This window comes from Macaca mulatta, chromosome 11, assembly GCF_049350105.2.
Source record: "Macaca mulatta isolate MMU2019108-1 chromosome 11, T2T-MMU8v2.0, whole genome shotgun sequence".
Taxonomy (NCBI): Eukaryota; Metazoa; Chordata; class Mammalia; order Primates; family Cercopithecidae; genus Macaca; species Macaca mulatta.
In genome coordinates this window covers 57274571-57298451 of record NC_133416.1, presented here as the reverse complement: position 1 = coordinate 57298451, position 23881 = coordinate 57274571, and the positions used below count along the sequence as shown (strand labels likewise).

Below are 23881 nucleotides of genomic sequence, written 5' to 3'. Positions count from 1 at the left end.
GGTATAGTGGCTCACGCTTGTAATCCCATCACTTTGGGAGGCCAAAGCGGAAGGATCACCTGAAGTCAGGAGTTCAAGACCAGCCTGGCCAACATGGTGAAGCCCTGTCTCTACTAAAAATACAAAAAGTAGCCGGGCACAGTGGCGTGCGCCTGTAGTCCCAGCTACTCAGGAGGCTGAGGTGGGAGAATTGCTTGAACCTGGGAGGTGGAGGTTGCAGCGACGTCACTACACTCCAACCTAGGTGAAAGAGCGAGACTCCGTCTAAACAACAACAACAACCAAACCTGAATAGCTGTTTTGGTGTGGGATGGAGGGCCTTAAGCAAGTTTACATACTCAAAAGAAGAGGGTGAATTAGAAAAGGTAATTAAAGGACCAAGGTCCAAGCTTGGTAACAAGACAGATGAAGGCAGAGACTGCAGGTGCTGGTGAGTTGTTCAGGGGATCAGCTATGGGCATATGCTGGACAAGGAAGCAGTGCAGGCAAAGGGGGCTGACGGATGGGGGAAAAATGGAATCAAGAGACCTGAAGTCTCCAAGGTCTAGAGAAGTAGAAATGAGAATATAAGAAAGTTTGTCAAAAAGGACTAATTTGATGCTGGGGTAGGAAAGGTAATATTTGAAAGTGGCACTGAGGATCTGGGAGAATGATGACCCTACTGTGGGAAAGCAGAGCAGGCAGGAGAGCCCTTGGTGACACAGAGGAGATGGGAGTAGAGGGGTTGAGGATATAGGAAAGTTGGTATGCATATATGCATGGATGGATTTTGGTTGGCAGGGTCTCTGTCACCTGAGCTAGACTGCACTGGCACGACCATAGCTTACTGCAGCCTCAGCCTCTTGGGCTCAAGTGATCCTCCAACCGGACTACAGGTATGCATCACCATGCCTGGCAAATTTTTCAAATTTTTTTGTAGAGACAGGGTTTCAACCATGTTGCCCAGGCTGGTCTCAAACTCCTGGGCTCAAGGGATCCTCCTGCTTCAGCCTCCCAAAGTGGTGGGCTTATAGGTGTGAGCCACTGTGCCCAGCCGAAAGTTGGTGTTTTAAAATTATAGAAGAGGTTTATGAGCAGGGGCAAAGGTCAGCGCAGTCTGCACATGAGTGTATGGGAGAGGACAGGTGTCCAGAGGGGCTGATATTCTGGTCAATCACCAAGAATGAGGTGAACCAGCTGAGCCTCAAAGCTCAAAATGGAATGGTGGCAAGGATCTCTCACTTCCTAATGAGGTCTTGAAAGCATTTTGTTTTCTTTCAAAGCCTTTTCACGTCTCTGCAATAAAACCTCCAGGTAGGTTTCCTGTGCAGTAGCACAGTGAATCTATCCTTATGCTCTACTACACCCACTGAGCTTAAGGAGGTGAACTGTTTTACCATACGCTGCCCAATGGCCCTTCCTCTTGGGAACTATCCTCCTTTTTTTTTTTTTTTAAAAAAGGTACTCAAATGTCAACTTTATTATTTCTATATAAACACCTTTTTGTACTGAAAACCATAAAAATAACAAAGTTTGCTGTGATTGCAATCCAAATTTTTGAAAGCCAGAAAATCTAGTTATTATGCTATAGCCAAACTACCTAATGCTTTCTTTATCCACAAGTAACTCTGCTTCAATTTCTTGATGTTGGGTTTCATCTCACTGACTTTGGGCTTCTAAGACACATGGGAATACTTATGTCGTCTTTGGGTCAAATCAAACAGTAGAGCTAAAGTTATTCAAATACATTCAAATGACACAGATCCCTTACAAATTACTAGTATCACAGTAGGAAGAAAAAGATACAAGAAGAAAAATACATCCTAGAACTCATTAATATTGTTGGTGTATAGTCTATACTAGCATAGAGTAGCTTTCACAACCTGCTATATAAAATTACCAGCAAGAAGAAAAAGGTGCAAGAATAAGTCTTATGGCTGAAGTGGCTTGGTGTCATAATTCCCTATTCTAGCATTCTCAGAAGGATCCCATCCGTTGGACACGCAGAAACTGCAGGGACATCTGAATGGTCTTGATTCCTTCCTAACTCCCTTAAGCCCAGTGTTTGTTAGTATTCTTTCACGCGTACGAACTCTGCCGAGTAACATGTATCTGAATCTTGCCATCCTTTCTCTCTGCACAGACAGCAATGTTCTTACTCCTCTCCTCCTGTAAATCAAGTCATCTCTGATTTCCCTGAGGACTGGTGCTCTTGCGGCAATTCCATCTATCACTCGATGGAGTGAATCTTCTGATAGAGGGGAAGGGGATTCGTTACTGGCGTTGATAGTCAAGTTACTAAGGTTCTTTATCAACATCTCGGAACAGATTTCAGAGGCCCCTGAATCGTCCCGAGAATTTTCTTGGGTCAGCATTTGTGAAGACTCTGGGATGGAGGTTGGATTAAACTGCTGTGATGGGTCCATCTGCGTCTTGAACAACACTAAGCTTCTCCTGGATCTTTGAAACCGGGAACTATCCTCCTTTGCTGCATGCAGTTTGATTACAGTTGTCAAACAAGGGCCTCTACCCTCCTCGATGTAGAGGTGCACATGTGGCCATGCTGGCCAGAGTAACCAAATACCTAGATCCAGTAATCAGCCCAGGAATGGGCACTACCCAGAGAAAAGCTTCTTACAGAATTCTTTCAGGGGATTTATATAAATCCTGGGACAATCTTTCCTCTGAGATCATGAGGGTAGATACTACCCCTGGAGCTGTATATCACCCACTTCACGGGTGCTAAGGGCTCGAGATATGGTAATCCAGTCTAAACCCAGAAAACTGGTAGACAAGGCTCCCCTTTTGTGGTTCATACACTATTTGGGTAAACAAAAAACACCAAGACACAGACATGGCAAAATATTTAATGTCTGTAGGTGTACCTCACACTCACATTGCTATTACGATTCAACAGCCTCCATAAACTGTCAAACTGGCACAGACTGGCAGAACCAGAGAAATTACAGACACTTTCTTCCAACAGAGTTTGAAAACCATCAACGCTCTAGTCCTGTTGACCTGGAAATGGTGGCAGGTGAAGTCTCTCCACAGCATGCCTTGGGCCTCTCTGCTCAGGAGAAAAAGCCCCCCAGATCTACAGGATTCCTGAGGTCTTCTGTTCTTCTGCCGCCTGGCGCTGGGCCCTGCGCTGCTGGAAATAGTGGTAGATTCCGACACTGCAGAGGTACCCCCCATACACAGTAAGGAGCATCATGGAGGCAGAGAAGGTCTTATAGCCAAGGTCAGCTAGCTGCTTGCCAGTTGGCATCTTGTCTCCTACAAAGACAGATTGAATTTAGACCTGAGGATAAGGCCTCATCTGCACGGCCCATCTCCCTGTTTAAAGCCATTCCATATCTTCTGCACCCTTCTTGGTCTGTCTGCACTCTACACTGAATAGCCCCTATATCTAAGTAAAGTCTCATAAGGATACTGGAAGATATCACTTAGGAACTCTATGATTCAAAAGGACAAATAAAATCTGCGTACAAGATATAGAAACAAGCCTGGAACCAGGTGCCTCTGAATGTCATCAAAGCCAACACTTGGCCTTCCATGCCTGCGGAGAGAAGTAACGGGCATGGACCAGCCTGGACTGCTGGGGTTTGTTTTGTTTTGAGACAAGTTCTCACTCTGTTGCCCAGGCTGGAGTGCAGTGGCGTGAGCATGGCTCATTGCAGCTTCGATCTCCTGGGCTCAAGCCCACCCTCCCACCTCAGCCTTCCAAGTAGCTGAAGCTACAGGTGTGTACCACCACACCCGCCAGTTTTTCTATTTTTTTGTAGAGACAGAGTCTTGCTATGTATGTTGCCAGGGCTGGTCTTGAACTCCTGGGTTCAAGTGATCCTCCCACCTTGGCCTCCCAAAGTGCTGGGATTCTGTACAGGCGTGAGCCACTGCACCAGCCAGGGCTGCTCTAACTGGTAATATTCAGCAAGCATCAGTTTGTCTAGCTAGGAGGGAACTAATGGAGGTAGCAGAAATGAAATATTTGCAGTGAATTATTCTCTCTAGGAAGATCAAACGGGAATCTTTCAGGCAATATCCAATTTGTTTCCCCATAAAAACGATCTTATTCATGGTGGTTAGCTTTCCAAGTCAACATTAAAGCTTGTTTAAGCCATAATATAACTGAAATAGTGTCAAAAGTACTTTTATATTATTTCAATTATACTTAACCTTCTACAGCATTAATTCTACGTTCTAAACTCAACACTAAGAACCTATCCCACAGGCTAAAAAGAAACTTACTGAGTCCCCAGCAAATTGTTAACTCACATTTGCATGAGATAAATTACCTCTAATTTAACTGTTCCCTGGATATTCCAAGCTAGGAAACGAGAAAGTTTAGTAGAGAATCCCTTACCTGGAACAAAATGTCCCTCAATTTGGGTCCATGAATGTGTTCGTAGGTGCTACTCTGTTGAGGGAATTGAAAATAAAAGATTGACTGAAATCAGTGAGATAGGTTTCTTAAAAGTCAAGAACACTACCTCAATAAAAAAAAATGTATTTTATATATGTTATATATATAATATATATTTTATATCATATATATTTTTTTTATTGAGACAGAGTCTCACTCTGTCCCCCAGGCTGGAGTGCAGTGGTGTGATCTCGGCTCACTGCAACCTCCGCCTCCCAGGTTCATGCCATTCTCCTGCCTCAGCCTCCCCAGTAGCTGGGACTACAGGCACCTGCCACCACACCCGGCTAATTTTTTGTATTTTTAGTAGAGACGGGGTTTCATCATGTTAGCCAGGATGGTCTCGATCTTCTCACCTCGTGATCCACCCGCCTTAGCCTCCCAAAGTACTGGGATTACGGCATGAGCCACCGCGCCTGGCCAAAAATACATATATATATATTTAAAGAAACAACAACCAGAGCATGGTTTCCGTCAAGGACGGGGTGGGGGTATGTGCAAGCTGCATGAAGACCGACAGAAATAGCAGCGAAAGGCAAGACTGTGTTCAGAATGCCAAGGTGGGACCGGGCGCAGTGGCTCATGCCTGTAATCTCAGCACTTTGGAAGGCCGAGGCGAGCGGAACACCTGAGGTCAGGAGTTCGAGAGCAGCCTGGCAAACATGGTGAAACCCTGTCTCTACTAAAAATACAAAAATTAGCTGGGCATGGAGGCGCTCGCCTGTAATCCCAGCTCCTCAGGAGAGTAAGGCACGAGAACTGCTTGAACCTGGGAGGCGGAGGTTGCAGTGAAGTGAGATTGCGCCAGTGCACTCTAGCCTGGATGACAGAGTGAGACTCCATCTCAAAAAAAAAAAAAAAAGGTTAGGGTATGGTGGCTCACGCCTGTAATCCTAGCACTTTGGGAGGCTGAGGCGGGCAGATCACAAGGTCAGGAGATCAAGACCATCCTGGCCAACAGGGTGAAACCCTGTCTCTACTAAAAATACAAATAATTAGCTGGGCGTGGCAGCGCACGCCTGTAATCCCAGCTACTTGGGAGGCTGAGGCAGGAGAATCGCTTGAACCCGGGAGGCAGAGGCCACAGTGAGCCGAGATCGCGCTGTTGCACTCCAGCCTGGTGACAGAGCAAGACTCCATCTCAAAAAAAAAAAAAAAAATTAGCCCAGCATGGTGGTGCACAGCTGCGTCCCTGCTACTCAGAGGCTGAGACAGGAGAATCTCTTGAACCCAGGAGGCAGAGGTTGCAGTTGAGCCAAGATTGCATCATTGCACCCAGCCTGGGCAACAGAGCAAGATACCGTCTCAAAAAAAAAAAAAAAAAAAAAAAAAAGAGCCAGGGTGGAAGCCAAGAGGGGAGGACCCAAACATCAACCAATTCTTCAAATACTTCCTTGTTTTTCTCGCTGCCATACTAATTCTAGTTACTGCCAACAACCTTTTCCAACTCTTCATTGGTTGGGAGGGCGTAGGAATCATATCCTTCCTGCTAATCAGCTGATGACACGCTCGAGCAGACGCCAACACAGCAGGGACCTTCGGACCAGTCCTGAGGAGCCTCGAGAGAACTGGGCTCCAATAAGCCTGCCAGTGAGGCCTAAGAGGACTCTATTTTTAGTTTTGGCAGCTTGCTCTCCACTTACTGGCTCTCAGCACTGTAGGCAGAGACACTTAAAATCCCGCCCCTTACCACAGCCATGTGCACATACATGCCAAAGCATACACACAAACAAAACAAAGTCGAGAACCTGGGCAGGGCACGGTGGCTCACACTTGTAATCCCATGCTTTGGGAGGCCGAGTCAGGAGGATCACTTGAGGCCAGGAGTTTGAGACCAGCCTGGGCAACATAGTGAGACCCCATCCCCACAAAAAAAATTTTTTACATTAGCCAGGCATGGTGGCATGTGGCTGTAGTCCCAGCTACTCAGGAGGCTGAGGTGGGAGGATTGCTTGAGCCCAGGAGGTCGAGGCTGCAGTGAGCTGTGATCGTACCACTGCATTCCAGCCTGGGTGACAGAGTGAGACCCTGTATCAAAAAACAAAAAAATATGAAAGTAAAGCTCAGGATTCGCTGGTTTAGAGGGGTCAGACATAGGTACAGACATGTAAATGCTTCTCAGAGTAAACCCTAAGGGCTGAACATTGCCTTTGAGGCAGGCCTTGAGTGCGGACCCCAAGCTGAGCTGAGGCACAGCTTCTTTGAAATATAATCCCACTATGGAAACTGATATTAAGTAAGGTCAGAGGAAGAATAGTAAGTGACACAAGTTCAAGATAAGAAATGACTGTGTTCAGGTTTGAAATCTGAGGTTCTGAGGTTTGAAATGGCCCCAAGCTGTGCATGCAACAGTGAACAAAACACACACCCACGAAGTTGGACATTAAGGTAGAAAACACACACACCATGGAGCTGAATACTAAGCCCCCTGCAGCCTTCAACTTCCCTGTCACTTATTATTCCTATTCCCACTCATCACCCTAGCTAGATGCTTAACAATTATAGGACCACCTCTTCCAAGGGCTGGAGGAAAAGAGCTGGAAGCATTCACCAACCAACAAAAACAGGATGGTACAGCTTGGCTAGAAAAGTGACATAAAACCAACTAACAGACATAATCCTGCTGTCTACAACCTTACCTTCCCTCTCTCATCTTAATCCATCCTATGGTCTTCCCTAATACCCAATTAGCAACAACTCTTCAGGCTGGGCGCAGTGGCTCACACCTATAATCCCAACACTTTGGGAGGCCGAGGTGGGCAGATCACCTGAGGTCCGGAGTTCGAGACCAGCCTGGCCAACATGGCAAAACCCTGTCTCTACTAAAAATACACAAATTAGCCGGGCGTGGTGGTGATGCCTGTAGCCCCAGCTACTCAGGAGGCTGAGGTAAGAGAATCACTTGAACATGGGAGGCAGAGGTTGCAGTGAGCCAAGAGAGAACCACTGCACTCCAGCATGGGGGACAGAGCAAGACTCCATCTCAAAAAAAAAAAAAACAAAAAAACTTCTTCAGATTCTGAGCTAAAGCAGTGGTAGCAGTAGAAATGGAAAGGACAGATGCAGAAGTTACTTTGGAAGTAGAAAAAGATTTATCAATGGAATGGATTAGGGCAAAGCTGAAAATATTAATACCTCCAAGTTAGGAAACTTTATAGATTGGGATACTATTAACAGAAATAAGAAATGAGAGAAGAGGTATGTATCACTGTATATACAGGGTGGTGGCAGTGTCCATTAAGAAGATCATGTGGCCGGTGCAGTGGCCTGTAATGCCAGCACTTTGGGAGGCAAAGGCAGATGGATTGCTTGAGCCCACAACTTTGAGACCAGCCTGGGCAACATGGTGAAACCCTGTCTCTACAAAAAATAACAAAAATTAGTGCGGTGTAGCAGCATGCACCTGTAGTCCCAGCTACTCAGGAAGCTGAGGTGGGAGGATCGCTTGAGCCCAGGAGGTAGAGGTGCAGTGAGCCAAGATCATGCCATGACACTCCAGTCTGGGTGACAGAGAGACCCTGTCTCAAAAAAAAAAAAGAGGATCATGAGCTGGGTTTGAACATGTTAAAATTAAGATGCTCAGCCAGGCATGGTGGTTCACACCGGTAATCCCAGCACTTTGGGAGGCTGAGGCAGGAGAAATCGCTTTAGCCCAGGAGTTCAAGACTAAGCCTAGGCAACACAGCAAGACTCCATCTCTATTTAAAAAAAACAAAAACAAACAAACAAAAAAATGGCCGGGCACGGTGGCTCACGCCTGTAATTCCAGCACTTTGGGAGTACAAGGTAGGCAGATCACGAGGTCAAGAGATCGAGACCATCCTAGCCAACATGGTGAAACCCTGTCTCTACTAAAAATACAAAAATAAGCCGGGCATGGTGGCGCGCACCTGTAGTCCTAGCTACTTGGGAGGCTGAGGCAGAAGAATCGCTTGAACCCAGAAGGCAGAAGTTGCAGCCGCTGTACTCCAGCCAGGCGACAGAGCGAGACTCCGTCTCAAAAAAAAAAAAAAAAATTAAGATGCTCAACACAACATTCCTGTGATGATGTCTATCAGGCAGATGGAAACACAAATTTAGATAGATCTTAGAAGGGAAGCTATGTTTCAGATATATATGGAGGTAAAGAGCAAAACCAAAGCAGAGGATAAGGACAGAAAGAGAGAGGCCAAGGGAGCAACAGTTTGAAGAAGGCAACAATTAAGGAAAAAAGGCAGGTAGGAAATTCCAAGGCCGGGCACAGTGGCTCACTCCTGTAGTCCCAGCACTTTGACAGGCCAAGGCAGGCGGATCTCCTGAGGTCAGGAGTTCAAGACCAGCCTGACCAACACGGAAAAACCCCATCCCTACTAAAAATACAAACATTAGCCAAGCATTGTGGCACATGCCTGTAATCCCAGCTATTCAGGAAGCTGAGGCAGGAGAATCGCTTGAACCCAGGAGGCAGAGGTTGTGGTGAGCTGAGATAGAGCCACTGCACTCCAGCCTAGGCAACAAGCAAAACTCCACCTCTCAAAAAAAAAAAAAAAAAATTCCAGAAACACCTGGGTTTTTTTTTGTTTTGTTTTGTTTTGTTTTGTTTTTCATTTAACTACATCCCCCTTCCTGGTTGAAAATCACTGCTGTATCAAGTCACTGCCACTGATGGAGGTGTACTGTACCTTTCCAGTGTGTTAGGCTAGAATAAAAATTGAGAACCATAGCTGGGTGTGGTGGCATGCACCTGCAGTCCCAGCTACTAGGAAGGTTTGGGTGGGAGTCCACGAGTTTGGGGCTGCAGTGAGCTGTGATCACGGCCCTGTACTCGCAGAGCAAGACTGTGTCTCTAATATAATAATGATAGTAAAGAAGAAAAAAAAAAAAAAAAAAAAGGCTGGCCGTGGTGGCTCACGCCTATAATCCCAGTACTTTGGGAGGCAGAAGTGGGCGGATAACCTGAGGTCAGGAGTTCGAGACAAGCCTGACCAATACGATGAAACCCCGTCTCGACTAAAAATACAAAAATTAGCCGGGCATGGTGGCACATGCCTGTAATCCCAGCTACTCAGGAGACTGACACAGGAGAATCACTTGAACCCAGGAGGCGGAGGTTGCAGTGAGCTGAGATCGCACCACTGCACTTCAGCCTGGGCAACAGAGCAAGACTTCGTCTCAAAAATTAAAGAAAAGAAAAGAAATTGGGCACCACTACTGCAAAGTTAACTACTATGAAGACTGGTCAGATAGGAACACTGGGTGGGAACGGGTGACGAGGTCACCAGTAAGCCTAGGATTCCAGTCAGCTGACTGCACTGAAGTGGAATAGGTAGTATAAACATCAAGTAAAGAGCAATATAGACATCAAGAGCACAGATTCTTAGGCAGAGCCCCAGCAGGCCTATGAACCCCGCAAGATTCACGTGTCTACCAGTTTTCCAGGACAGAGAAACATTTTTACAAGAATCACAATCCTCTTACCCCAAAGATAAGTACTGATGGGAGTGACAGGACAGCAGCTTCAGAAGGTAACAAGATTAAGAAAATTCTACTTTTGTTATGCTTATTAATGAGAAAGACCTGAATATGCTTTTGTTTTGGTTTTTGTTTTGTTTTGTTTTTGAGATGGAATTTCGTTTGCACCCAGGCTGGAGTGTAGTGGCACAATCTTGGCTTACTGCAACTTTCGCCTCCCAGGTTCAAGAGATTCTCCTGCCTCAGCCTCCCCAGTAGCTGGGATTACAGGCATGTGCCACCACGCCCAGCTAATTTTTTGTATTTTTAGTTGAGATGGGGTTTCACCACCATGTTGGCCAGGCTGGTCTCAAACTCCTGACCTCAAGTGATCTACCCGCCTCAGACTCCCAAAGTGCTGGGAATATAGGCATGTGCCAGCGTGCCCGGCCCAGAATATGTTTCAAAGGGGATGAAGGTGGTGGCTAAACTGAGGATGCAAGAAGTGAGGTGGGCAGGATAGAACCAGATAGGCGATGGCCTAGGAAAATATGATATGCCCAGGCCGGGTGCAGTGGCTCAGGCCTGTAATCCCAGGACTTTGGGAGGCCAAGACAGGCAGATCACCTGAGATCGGCAGTTCGAGGCCAGCCTGACCAACATGGAGAAACCCCATCTCTACTAAAAATACAAAATTAGCTGAGCATGGTGGCGAATGCCTGTAATCCCAGCTACTCCAGAGGCTGAGGCATGAGAATCACGAACCCAGGAGGCAGAGGTTGCGGTGAGCAGAGATCGCGCTGTGGAGATCGCGCCACTGCACCCCAGCCTGGGCAACAAGAGCAAAACTCCATCAGAAAAGGTAGGGAGGGAAGGGAGGGAGGGGAGGGAGGGAAGGGAGGGAGGGGAGGGAGGGAAGGGAGGGAGGGGAGGGAGGGAAGGGAGGGAGGGAGGGAGGCAGGAAAGAAGGAAGGAAGGAAGGAAGGAAGGAAGGAAGGAAGGAAGGAAGGAAGGAAGGGAGGGAGGGAGGGAGGGAGGGAGGGAGGGAGGGAGGGAGGTTACATGCATGAGTAGAAGGATTAATCTTGGAAATAAGGGAAACTTTTGAGGTTAGCAGAGGAACACTTTCATCTGAGGGGCATCCATTTTCTCAATAAAGCACAAAACACTGGGTCTCAGTTATGGAGTGATAGGGTTGGGCTGCAGGTTTCAGAAAAATGGGAAAAAACATAAAATCATTACAGAAAATGTCTTAGGGGTGCAATTTGCAAGGGTTATGGCTTTTCTCTTGTTCTGCCTTCTAAACACAGGGGACCTCAAGACTCAGGTTTCTCCCCTGGAAAACTCATTCCCTCAAATGCATCTATCATCTCGGCTTAGATTCGCCCGTTTTTAAAAATTTGTATAAATGTATGGGTAGAGGTGCGATTTTGTTACATGCATACATTGCACAGTGGTCAACTCAGGGCTTTTAGGGTATCTATCCATCATCATTTATCTACTTTTTATTCGGCACTTAGAGAGTAGTATCGGCCTGGTGCGGCGGCTCACGGCGATAATCTCAACACTTTGGGAGGCCGAGGCAGGAGGATGGCTTGCACTCATAGCGAGACCTTTTTTAAAAAAGAAAAATCTTTTTTTTTTTTTTTAATGCCCGGGCTTGGTGGGGCACACATGCAGCCTGAGCGACAAAGCAAGACCCTGTATGATATAAATAAAATAAAATATACAATAAATACAATACAATACAATACAATACATAATGCTACCGAGGCCGCTAAAAAGAACATGGCTTCTGTCATACAGGAGCTTATGGTCTGATGGGAGAGGCACTGTGAGAGTTCAGACAAGAGCTCAGAGACACGGTGGGGGCTTGAGAAAACTTAGCAGAAAAGGGTAGGGGTGGGAATCGGGGTGGGAGTAGAACTGTCTTTTTAGAAGGGCGGGCTGGAGAAAAGCAGGGAGAGCATTCCAGGAAGTGAATGCGGTCAAGAGGTGGAGCTGGATAGCCGATATGCAGGAAGGGTGCCCCGGAGAGCCACTTATCAGGACGCAGAGGTCTATAAAGGAAGGGACATTTGGAGTAGTCGGAGCGTGGAGGGTCCAGGCAGGAGTCGAGGTTTGACAAGATTAGTGCTGAGCTCTAGCAAGGCGGACCTACTGCTGCGAGGAGTTTGGGCTTGGGCTTGGGCTTGGGCAGGAAGCAGTGCGGCTCGCGGTCCGCGACACAACAGACGCGGGTGACTGAATTCAAGGGCACCAGGCCTGAAGACTGGGGGATGGGAGGACGCGGCAAGCGGAGGCTGACTCAGGTGGGCGCGCAGGCAGCGGGACTGGCAGCCCCTGCTCGGCCCTAGCCGGCGGCGTACCTGGATGCTGCAGCTCCTTCGCGACCAACCGAGGCCTCCTCAGGCAGGCAGGGTCTCGAGGCCACTGTCTATTCAACTTCCCAGCACAGCCAAACGCAGCACTCGGAACCAGACACGTGAGGATAGCGTCCCTGGACAACCCTGAACGCCTCAGCTATTGGTGCGGAAACCGACTTTCTCCCGCCCACCTGCCGGGTTAGCCTCTAGGATTCGGCTTGCAGCGCTAGAAAGGGAACTGCGCATCAGACGCGGCACAACTCCGCCCACTAAGGCGGGAGTCAGCGCCGGCCGTCAGTCCAGCTGAAGGCCGGCATTGAACTTCCGGCTTCCGGGCCCGTTATCCTTACTACGCATCCTCAGACGCGCTGTGGTCTCGGAGAGGCCCGCTGAATTCTGGGGGCTGTGGTTTCGCTCCCTCGAGGGAGGGTCTTTGACGAGCCAAGCTCTGGAACCGGAAGTTTTAGGATGCTAAATCAGAGTCAGCCAATCCTCAGCCTACGGCGCGGTGACGTCTCCAGTAGCTGGGTAGATTCTCGGAGCCGGCCCTCTGGAGGTGAACCGCGCGCCCCCTAGAGCCAGGCTGTGGGCCGAGTCCAGGTAGGGACCCAAGGGGCACCGCGAGGCCCGGACCGCCAAGGATGCGGCAGCTTGGGCCGTGACCAAGGAATGGGCACGAGGGATGAGTGTCTAACGTTTCTGCCCCGTGTGTGACCTCTCTTCTTTCAGGAGGCATGATAAAGCCCCTAAGAAGCGCCAGGAAGGCTGGGGTCAGCTTGCGGCGAGGGCGGGAGGGGGAGCTGGCGGGAGAGGGGAGAGAGAGGAGGGGACTGAGTGGGCACCGCCGCTGACCCCTGGAGTGGCTGCGATTATGGAGGAGGGATTTCTTTTTTTCATTTTTCCTACGGTAAGAAGGGAAACATACGTGCAATGATACACACCAGCACACGCACTGCCATATGCACTGAAGCTCCCTCTCCCAACTCTTCCTGTTTCTGGAAAAAACACACTTTATTGGGTAGACAAATAGGCCTGATGGGAAGACCTGAGTCACAGTGGACTAGGGTAGTGAACAAAAGTAGGCAAAGTGTTTGAAGCTTCCCCTTTGCCCCCACCTTAATCTCCTGGGGAGGCAGCTCTGGACACTCAGTGTCCAGACCTGGGCTCAGCCAGGCCTGGGGTGACTGTGCCCCTCACTCCTGCTGCCTGATCTGGGCAGCGCCACCCTTCACTGGTAAGACAGCATTCTCAAGGGCTAGGCGCAGAGAGGAGCCCGCCTCCGTGGTTCGTTGGAGAGTAAGAGGGTTTTAGCATAATGCTGGCCAGAGCCAGTGTGCCAGGTGCTTCCACACAGGAAGCCGAGACCCCTGCTGGACGGGGCGGGAGCCTCTCGGGCCCTCCGGACTATTTATAGCTAGAGGCCTAGGCTGCTGACTTGTGACATTCCCCTGCTGCCACCCCATCCTGGAGCAAGGCCAGTGCAGAGCACACTCCTCCTCCTCCCCTCCTGTTCTTCCCTCACCCCAGGGAGTAGGGTGGTTTTGATTTTCTTCCTCCTCCTTGAGTTACCTAGCTCCGGAGTTGCTGGTGTGGTCAGTACCTCACGAGAAGGCCCTCATTCAGCAAAGAGAGCTGCCCTTGGAATATTGGTGCCCACCAACATAGGAACCTGCTCACCCTTCCCTACCGTTCATCAGCCTTTGGGCCACCCTTTGGCCTGCTGGCTTCCAGATGCCAGGCATGGGTTAGCTGGTTACCCTGGCCGGTCTGGAGCAGCTGAGGAAGAGGTGCAGGGTTTGGGAGGAAGAAAAGGGTGGAGTCAGGGATGTCCTCTGGGGAGATAGCACAGGAGGGGCTCAGCTGACACCTCACCCAGCTGGAACTACTGAGAAGGGAGGCTGGGTGAATACAAAGGTCACAGGGAGCCGAGTGATCTGAGCCTGCTGTGAAAGGTATAGCTCTGTCAGCAGATTAAGTTCCTGCTCCCCAAAGAGGGTGCTGGTGGGGAGGGTGAGGGAAGGCTTGGAAAGGTCACACAGAGTGGGGAGGAGCTGGCAATGAACTAGGAACCGGGAAGTCCCTGGGGAGAATGTCAAGCCACTGGGCTAGAGATGCCAGCATGGCAGCAACTCGGGTGCCAGGGCAGCCTGGGGGAGGGGGAAAGGGGAGGACCAGAGGTTTCTGAGAACACAGATGTTGCTAGGAGAAGCTAGAAGGGGTTTGTTTGAGATCTTTGTATTTTGTTAACAAACACTGAGATCCATTGAAGCTGTGTGGGTCCTGGCAGAGGTCAGCAAAGGGGTCCCTGGGGTCTGCATCAGCTCAGAAGCCCAGACTCCTCCCTGACAATCCTTGCCTCATCCCTCCTGTGGCTGAGATACTTCTTCAGCCCTTTAACAGGATTCCTGGTCTGTGTGAGACAGCCACTGGCAGCCCCTGCCCTGCTGGCCTCTCCCCCAACCCTTCCCCTCATACATCACCCCCGCCGCCAAGCAGGCAGCGCTGGAGCTTGATTCCATCCCTCCCAGAGGACACGGAGAAAGCCCCACATCAGGAGAGGGACAGGGCAACTGCATGTCTGGCAAATGTGGTGGCAAGAGGCTGCCAGAGGCTTGACAGTTCAGAATCTCCAGGTGTGTAGCTGGGCCCCATAGGCTCCTATCCTCCAGTGAAAAGATGCAAAGAGTCTGCTCCCTGGGAGTCCTGGAGATCCTGGTGACTAGGTACCGCAGGCTTCTGCTGGTCTCCACTGGGGTAAAGAAGTGGCCTGGCCTGGGCCCTGGCCCTACTCACATATGTTCTGGATGATTCTGCAGGCAGCGGATGAATTCACCCACTGGCTGGCCCTCGTAGCACACCTTGTACACAGCCATGAACAAGGGAAACCTAGATTGGAGAGGCAAAGGCTCAGCTTAGCCTCCCACTCCTAGTCCACTCTACCCCCACCCCCACTCACTACCTAACCTTCCTGTCCCCTGCCCTCCCACCTTGGAGCTCAGGGAGGCTGGCTCTGAATTTCTACCTGCTGAGAATGTGAACTTCCTAGCCCTGGGTTTAACCTCAGATTGCTGATTGCCCTGCTCCCTACCGTGTTGAACTGGCCTGCATGATTCTCTGGCTTGGATTTTTTGTGCCAATTCGGCAATGCACTTTTGTTGTTGTTGTTGTTGTTGTTGACACAGAGTCTTGCTCTGTCACCCAGGCTGGAGTGCAGTGGCGTGATCTCAGCTCACTGCAACCTCCACCTCCCAGGTTCAAGCGATTCTCCTGCCTCAGCCTCCTGAGTAGCTGGGATTACAGGCGCGCACCACCATGCCTGACTAATTTTTGTACTTTTAGTAGAGATGGGGTTTCGCCATGTTGGTCAGGCTGAGCTCGAACTCCTGACCTCGTGATCCACCCACCTTGGCCTCCCAAAGTGCTGGGATTACAGATGTGAGCCACCATGCCCAGCCTTGAGCAACGCACTTAACCTCTCTGAGCCTCAGTGTCACCGACTGTAAAATGGGGCCAGTATAACAAAGGAGTGAAGATATGATTGTGTATGTAAAGATGTAAAGATGTAATTAGGTATGATGTGAAAGTGCTCAATAAATACCCATTTCCTTCTTCCTGTCCTTTTGCCCAGCTGCTCCCTTTTCTAGACTTTACCCTGACCAGTCATGAGTGGATCTTCTGAACCTGTTTCATACTCTTTTCTTCTAGGAGTCTTTCTCAGACCAGCACAGCTCTGCTCTGATCAGCCCAGTCACCCCCGCTGTCTTTCTGAAAAGGAGCACCTTGAAGCAGAGCCCATCCTTCTCCTTACACCTCAGCACCCAGAACAGGATTCAGGGAACAGATGGGTTGGCCTTGGGGGAGAGACTCAAACGGGGTGATGGACAGAAGTGGGATGAGCTTATTCCTGCTGCCCCAGAGCTCCAACCCCAGAGCAGAGGACAAGGAAAGAGGGGCACAAAGGGATCCAGGTAATGTAGTGTGAAGAGCACTAGACTGGAAGGAGTTCAAATACCGTGAACTAGCTGGGGGACAGTGGGCATGCCAGATTCTGCAAGCTCTGGACTCTGTCTGAAACATAAGGTAACACTCCCCTCTCTGTCCACTTCACAGATTTGTGGCAGGTTCAGGAAGATGATGAACAGGGCGAGCACTTCTGGCCATGGCTCCCTTAATCAGTGGGGCTGTGGCCAACACTTACTTGTCCACCAGGCCCTTGTGCTGGAGGATGCTATGTAGCTCCCGGGCTGTCTCGGGCCCCTGCAGTTTCTGCCCATTCAGCATCTCTTTCTCCAGCTGCTCAATGGACTGTGCAGAAAACAGGATGAGTGGATGGAAAGGGGAGAGAAGAGTTGTCAGTAGGGGGTGGAGAGACTGGAGCTCAGATGAGAGTGGGGTCTTGGGAGGAAAAGAGGGATGGGGATGTTCACAACAGTGTTAATGTTTGTGCTCCAGAGATGCCTCCTGCCAAGCACCTCTACCTGGATACCTACAGGGCCCCCGCTCTGTTCTCCCTTCTCCCAGGGCCCACCTTTCCTGTACGCGCAAAGGCCTCAGCCACTTTCCGGTTCCGCCCTCCATAACAGGTAGTGATCAGGTCAGCAACACCACAGCTCTCCAAGAAGGTGGCAGAGGACACAGGGCCACTGCAGAAGAGCTTGGCGAAGGCTATCATCTCCATGAGTCCCAGCCGGATCACTGCCGCCTTGGTGTTGTCGCCAAAGCCCAGGCCATCACAGAAGCCAGCACCCACGGCCACTACATTCTTGAAGGAATGGAGGTCATAGGTGAGAAAAGACCCCCTCCTGTAGGCCCCATGTGGCGCCCCCTCATGCTCTTTTCATCAGCCAGGACACCCACTGCATAAGTGAGGTATAGTGTGTGGGCTTTTAGAAGCTACTTCCGCCTCTTGGTTCCCCCTTGCTGCACCCCCTTTCTTAAGCCCTGCCCCATACTCCCTCCTTGAGGACATTTTCTGAAAACCACTCTTCTCTCTAATTGACCTTCACATCTATGACCATTCCATTGTATAGCCCTCAAGTCAACAGCTGTCCAGGATTCATAGTTCTGGCCATTTGTCTGTCTGGGTGTCATGGATGTCTTGTCTCCCATTAACCCGGGCATCTCCTTGTCCCCCTAGACCACCTCCTGGAGCCAGAGGATAGGGAGTCCCACACAGGGCTAAAGTGGGAAAGGAGCAAGGGGGTCCACGGTCTGATGATGAACAATCAGCCGGCCTGAATGGCCCTGGCCTTGCTTCTGCAGCTCCTCCTGTATGGATGGGACATGGTAGGAAAGGGGAACCACTGCTCAATAGTGAGAGCCTGGAGTGCCTGCAGGCAGAGCTCAGCTAGGCCTCCTTTGGGGCCTTCTCCTCACCCCATAGCTGCCTCTGTGCCCCTCTCACCTTTAAGGCTCCACAGATCTCTACTGTGTCCACCTCTTGCACCACTGTGATACGGAAATTGGGTGTCTGCATCAGCTCTTTCAGAAGTTGTCCCTGGGCCGGGTCCTTGCAGCCTAAAGTGAGGAGGGGGCAAGGCTTTGAGGGAAGGACTCTGTAAAAACTATTTATTTTATAGAGATGGGGTTATCTCTCTGTTGCCCAGGCTAGACTCAAACTCCTGGGCTTAAGCGATCCTCTCGCCTCAGCCTCTTGAGTAGTTGGGACCACAGCTGTGCCACTGCACCGGCTCTCAGGGAGGGCTCATCACTGTACTTCCCTAAGCAGGCCCTGCAGCCCCTTCCCTGGGGCTGTCCCAGCCTCCTTCACCTCTGATGCTTGGATCTTCCTTTCTCTGCCTTATGGGAAGGAGATGGCTAAGTGGGGTTGGGGCAGTTTGGGGAGGGGATGCAACTAGATGCACTCTGTATGTGGGTGGCAGGGGGCTCTCACCAATGGTTGTCTCACAGAACTTCTCATCAGCCACCTCGCTGGCAATGTTGGCCCCCATCAGCACACTCATGGGGATGCCGAGGCGCTCCCCAATCACTTCGGAGATGAGCTTCAGCCCATTGGGGCCCTCGTCTACCCCCTGAGCAAGGATAGAGCTCAGGCCAGGTGCCCTTTGTGCCCATCTGCGGGCTTCCGCCCAGAAATTCTGTCCTTTCCAAATCCATTGCTCATCTGTGTCCCTCCCCACAGGTCCTGCCCCATTCCTAGCTCAAGTTTGCTGTGAGGAGGCCAGACAGCATGTGACAAACTGCCCTGCCACATACCCTCAACCAATCTCTCTCTCCAAGGCAACAGGTCCCCTCCACATCCCTAGGCAACTTCGCCTGACTGCCCTAACAAACTGCCATTCAGTGACCAGTCAGTGCTCCAAACCAGCTACTCTTCACACTTCTCAAACCAGCCTGCTTCTCATATTCCCCAGGCATTCCTTTACACCTCCCAAACTCCCTGAGAGACAGGACCTCCAAACCAATCTCTTGTCTCCTCCCTTCAGCCTCCCTTCCAGTGACCCCCAGCACCTCACTGCTTTCCTAAGCCTCTCCAGAGTCAACTTCCTCTCTTCTCCGGCAAACTCTTGACCTCCGTCTGCCATTTCTGTTCTTGCTTCACCCACCCTGAACCCCACAACGGTGAGCCGCACCCTCCCCCATCCACATGAAGGTGTCCCTGGCACCTTAATAAGAGACATGCCAATGGTGTTTGCCTTCAGGTGGCCCTTGAGCTGGTCACAGATCTTGCGGATGAACTGATGGGGCACCACAAAGATCAGGATGTCAGCATCCGCTGCAGCCTGGACCACATCTGGGACAGCCACCTGTGGGAGTGACCAAGTGCTCGCGGGCCTGGCAGACCTCCCCTAGCCACTGTGGAACCCCATTCAGGAGATCTGGGAGCCAAAGAGTGAGGCTGGTAGGGGGCAGGAAGGCTTGTTTGAGACTGAATCTAGAAGGACTGAACTTGGAGGAATGACACTCTACTCCCTCGCCCCAGCCACCACGCTCTCTCCCTCCAGCTGTCCTGGGCTCTTGAGGACTCCTGGAAACCTCATCCCAGCACTCTCCTATCCCTTGGCTAAGGGACAGTGCGGGAGGCCAAAAGCAAACTGGGCTTGGCAGAAGAAAGAGCTCAAATAAGATTTCATCACCCAGCTCCTCAGGGACCCCAGCTGGAAGGGGGAGCCTCAGCTTTTCTGCTCTCTTCCCTGCTTCCCCTTTCCAGGTGGGGAGAACCACGTGGGTTTGACCAAAGACCGTAAGTCCAAGGAGCAGCCTCCAAGTCGGCTAATCACTCAGTGAATGAGTAACAGGATTAGTGCCTGAGGCAGGCACTACCGGACCCCAAGTCTGGGAGCCCAGTCTTTGGCTGCCATGGAGACCAATTTGTTCTCCCATCCCTTCCCCACCCACCCGCCTGGCAGCCTGTGAGGGGAAAGCACAGGTTCTCCTCAGTCCTCAGGAAAGGGCCCAGAGCAGCCCTCCTGAGACCTTCCCAAGTCCTGCCGCACCTGAAGTGGCCCCCTCAGCAGGAGACACCTGTTGAGTAAGGTCGGCTCCGACTCCTGGCCCTCCCTTCCTCTCCCCGTTCCTTGCAGGGTGTTGGGGCTCACCACATTTGGGGGCAGCTTGTGCCCTGGCAGGTATTTGACATTCTCATGCTGCGTGTTGATGATCTCAGTCAGCTTTTTGCCTCCAATGTCTTCCTCAAACACCCACATGGTCACCCGTGGGTCAAACTGTGCCAGCTGGGCTGCATTGCCACCCACGATCTTGGCGATGGCTGAGCCCCTGGCAGGAGGGGGAGCCCGGGAAAGTACAGGAGGAGGGAACATGGCAAGAGTTGGGGCAGCGCCCCACCTCAGGATCTCACAGCAGCCCCCCAGGCTGTTCACCCCTACCTTCCTTATCACCTCCACTCCCATGTCAAACATGTCCCCAGTGACCTGGCAGTAGAAGGGAGACTTAGTCTCCTCACCCTTTGCTACTAGAGAAGGGAGCCCCCCTTCCCATCTTCCCACCCCCAAACTCAAGCAGCTCTTCACACGGAGCGCTCTGGAGACGCCTTCCCATGGTGAACAGGTGCAGCTGCCCAGGCGGGCGGGGGCCAGGAGAGGGCCGGGCACCCTCTGTCCTGTGCTGCTGTGATAGAAGATAGCAGTAGGGGCTTTTCCCACCCATTCTGCCTCCTACCCACCTCTGTCCTGGGGGGCCTACCCTTCCCCCATATCGCTTGACAGAGCTGCTTACCAGTTCCCGGAGCCTACAATGCAGACTTTCTTGCTAGCCATGGTGCCGCGTCTCTGCCTGAGCCGGCTCAGTGCCACACTCCCTAGCTCCTCTGCCGGCTAGGAGCATTTAACTCCACCACACGTGGGTGCAGCCAAGCCCCGCCCTCCAGGGGTGGGTGGGGAGGCTGGCGCCCAGGGAGATAGAGTCTGGCAGAGCCAGGGAAAGGAGAGACAGGGTACAGACAGGTGGGGAACAGGAATGGGGCAGAGACTAGGCCCTGCTTTTCCTCCTGGGCTCATCGGCTGACAGTGCTGGCAAGCTTCTTCCCTTGGTCCCAGCCCAGCTTCCCACCCCCTCCCCACCATGGTCTCATTTTGAGGTCTGCCAAGAAAATAGCCCAGATAAGGAGCAGGTGACTGGTCTCCCTCACTCCCTTCTGTCTCCCAGCATAAAATAAATTGTATTTAGCTTCAGTAGCAGCTAGGGGAATGCCTTTCAGAGGTAGGCTCCTCCATGACTCCCTATCCCACACCCTGCCACATACCCTCGCAGGACCCTGTTCCACAATTCTGTCCTCTAGCAGGCCCACGCTAGCTGCACTGCAGGGCTGGGGTGGGGGATGTGGGCCCACTTCCCGCCTCTAAAGATGAGGCCACATTAAGAGGTAAGGGCCTGTTTTGAGGACAGCTCAGCTCAAAAAAGGATGAGGCCCCAGGAGCCTCAAAAGACAAGGTTGTCTTGGTCACTCACAGAGGCCATCTTGGGGACTCATCCATGGGCCTCTCACCTCAGATGATCCCCACCCAAAAATGTGTTCTAGGGAAAGTGGGAAAGGTCAAAGTTAGAGGGCTCTGAGAATTGCGGCACACAATTTTGTTGTAGACTGTGGGCTTAAGAGGAGGAAATAGGAGGCAGGCAGAGTGCACACTGTCCTTGAGAGGCTTTGAGCCTCCTTCAACTCCTCCTCTCAGGGGTTTCCAAGGTACTGCCCCAGGGGCTTCCTCAGGTGAATGGCTAGTCTGCAGAGGCCAGAAAAGGGGAAGGGAGGCAGGACCCGGGGCAGCTGTGTCCGTGGGGCTTTGTGGTCTCAGATGCCGTCACTGGGGGTAAGTTTGGTATATGTTTTTTGGGGAAGGGCGAGATGGAAGGAACATAGTCAGCAGTTCAGGGCTCTGTATCGCCCACAGCCATCTGTTTGTCTAAGACGAGGGAAGCTCTGGTTTCCAGGCTGATCTGGAGAGTGGAGCAAGAGGCTCCTAACACTGTGCACCTTGGCCTAGAGGGCAGACACCACCGTGTGCTCACGTGCTGTCCTCCTGGCTTGGCAGACATTTAGGTGGGTGTTGCCATCCCCCTGGGCTGCTGCTGGCCAGCAACTGGTAACAAGCACTGGGCTAGAGGGAAGTCTGGGCACAACCTGTGGGTAGGGGTAAGCAGGCAGGAGGTCAAGACTGGGAAGAAATGGCTTTCTAGTTCCAGGGACTGCCCAGGAAAAACCAACCATATTCTCCTTCCATGGCCAGTGAGTTCCCATAGGGAAACGGACATGAAATCAGTAGTTGGCTGTTTTTCTTTGCACAATGTTATACCTAATACGGAGACAGCCTCCCACAGACCACTCCTTTATTGCACTGGCACTGAGATGAAGGCTCCAGTGCCAGGCTGCCAGCTGGGAGCACTGATTACGGGTGATGGAAGAGAAAGGATGCTTCTGTCCCTGGCACAAATGATGAGAGCCCCAAAGAATGGATGTTTATGCATAAAATAACCCCCTTGTTTTTGCCTAAATGCTTCCCTCTCTCATTTTGCCCCTACAATCATTTTAGGTAGTGTAGAGACTAAGAATGTGCTCATTTACATGGGAATAAAGAGGGTGCAGAGATTCAGAACTGGCTCATCACAGGAAGTTATCTGTATCACTAGAGCTCTTTTCCCAAGAGCAAACTGTAGATTATTTGGTTGAAATTAATAATGGTTCATCAGCCATTCATTACACATGTAATTAGCCTGGGTAAAAACAGATGCCATTTCAATGTCCTTGACATCAATTTTCTCCACTCCTAGTTATCGGCCCAACCACTCCTCTCTGCTTTCCCTTCTCAAGTCTGATAAACCCCAAGTTCCGGAGAAGGAACAGTGGTTGGATTTTTTGGTGGGTTTGATTACATATATTGAACAGGCAATGCTAGAATGTTCCCATCCAAAGATGCAAAGGATAATTTTTTTTTTTTTTTTTTTTTTTGAGGCGGAGTCTCCCTCTGTCGCCCAGGCTGGAGTGCAGTGGCGCGATCTCGGCTCACTGCAAGCTCCGCCTCCCGGGTTCCCGCCATTCTCCTGCCTCAGCCTCCCGAGTAGCTGGGACTACAGGCGCCGCCACCACGCCCGGCTAATTTTTTTGTATTTTTAGTGGAGACGGGGTTTCATTGTGTTAGCCAGGATGGTCTCGATCTCCTGACCTCGTGATCCGCCCGTCTCGGCCTCCCAAAGTGCTGGGATTACAGGCTTGAGCCACCGCGCCCGGCCGCAAAGGATAATTTTTAAACTACAACTTTGGAAAGTGGTTGCACTCTGATCCTATATTCCAAACCCCATTCTTGCATAATGACAAAGGAAAAAGTCATGAGCCCCCAAGTGGGAAGCAGGTAGAACTGCAGGCGAGTTTCAAGTGATTGCTAATGAGAATCTCTCCTGAGCTGTCTTCCAAACTCTGCCAAGGAGGGGCTAGTTGTCTACAGTATGAGGATGACAACACAGAACTTCCATGGTGCTCTTAAGAACTGAACTCTTGGCCGGGCGCGGTGGCTCACGCCTGTAATCCCAGCACTTTGGGAGGCCGAGACGGGCGGATCACGAGGTCAGGAGATCGAGACCATCCTGGCTAGCACGGTGAAACCCCATCTCTACTAAAAAATACAAAAAACTAGCCGGGCGAGGTGGCGGGCGCCTGTAGTCCCAGCTACTCGGGAGGCTGAGGCAGGAGAATGGCGTGAACCCGGGAGGCGGAGCTTGCAGTGAGCTGAGATCCGGCCACTGCACTCCAGCCTGGGCGACAGAGCGAGACTCCGTCTCAAAAAAAAAAAAGAACTGAACTCTTACCCGGGCGCGGCGGCTCACGCCTGTAATCCCGGCACTTTGGGAGGCCGAGGCAGGCGGATCACCTGAGGTTGGGAGTTTTGAGACCAGTCTGATCAACATGGAGAAACCCCATCTCTACTAAAAATACAAAATTAGCCGGGCATGGTGGTGCGTGCCTGTAATCCCAGCTACTTGGGAAGCTGAGGCAGAAGAATCACTTGAACCTGGGAGGCGGAGGTTGTAGTGAGCCAAGAACGCGCCATTGCACTCCAGCCTGGGCAACAAGAGCAAAACTCCGTCTCAAAACACAAAACTGAACTCTTACTTGAACCATGAAAGTGGAACCTTAAACATTAGAGTAGCAGGCACAAAAAGCAAAAATGTCTTTGGTTGTCCAGTTCCTGCCCACATCTAGACAGAAGCC

At 51.1% G+C, this 23881-nt stretch overlaps 2 protein-coding genes, 1 long non-coding RNA gene and 1 pseudogene across 9 annotated transcripts; 1 reads left to right on the top strand and 3 right to left on the bottom strand.

Annotated features, from left to right (window-relative positions):
• Nucleotides 1–1449: 1449 nt before the first annotated feature.
• LOC712263 (developmental pluripotency-associated protein 3) lies at nucleotides 1450–2405 on the bottom strand (annotated as a pseudogene).
• A 425-nt stretch (nucleotides 2406–2830) lies between these two features.
• Nucleotides 2831–12401, bottom strand: COX14 (cytochrome c oxidase assembly factor COX14). 6 transcript variants are annotated; one of them, XM_077952273.1, is made up of 3 exons: nucleotides 12208–12304; nucleotides 4765–4824; nucleotides 2831–3258 (listed from the first exon to the last, which is right to left on the bottom strand). In XM_077952273.1, the coding sequence occupies exon 3, from the start codon at nucleotides 3248–3250 to the stop codon at nucleotides 3077–3079; it is 174 nt and encodes a 57-aa protein (XP_077808399.1). In that variant the 5' UTR covers nucleotides 3251–3258; nucleotides 4765–4824; nucleotides 12208–12304; the 3' UTR covers nucleotides 2831–3076.
• A 795-nt stretch (nucleotides 12402–13196) lies between these two features.
• GPD1 (glycerol-3-phosphate dehydrogenase 1) lies at nucleotides 13197–20484 on the bottom strand. 2 transcript variants are annotated; one of them, XM_077954173.1, is made up of 8 exons: nucleotides 20401–20484; nucleotides 19764–19941; nucleotides 18831–18971; nucleotides 18098–18236; nucleotides 17609–17721; nucleotides 16733–16966; nucleotides 16403–16509; nucleotides 13197–15090 (listed from the first exon to the last, which is right to left on the bottom strand). In XM_077954173.1, the coding sequence occupies exons 1-8, from the start codon at nucleotides 20439–20441 to the stop codon at nucleotides 14994–14996; spliced, it is 1050 nt and encodes a 349-aa protein (XP_077810299.1). In that variant the 5' UTR covers nucleotides 20442–20484; the 3' UTR covers nucleotides 13197–14993. The 2 variants fall into 2 exon arrangements, with proteins under 2 accessions (XP_077810299.1, XP_077810300.1); XM_077954174.1 differs by having other exon boundaries at nucleotides 18831–18902.
• On the top strand, nucleotides 18867–23838 carry LOC144332870 (uncharacterized). Its single transcript, XR_013401066.1, has 2 exons — nucleotides 18867–22393; nucleotides 23731–23838. It is a non-coding gene; the product is annotated as an uncharacterized LOC144332870 (long non-coding RNA).
• The last annotated feature ends 43 nt before the right edge of the window (nucleotides 23839–23881 follow it).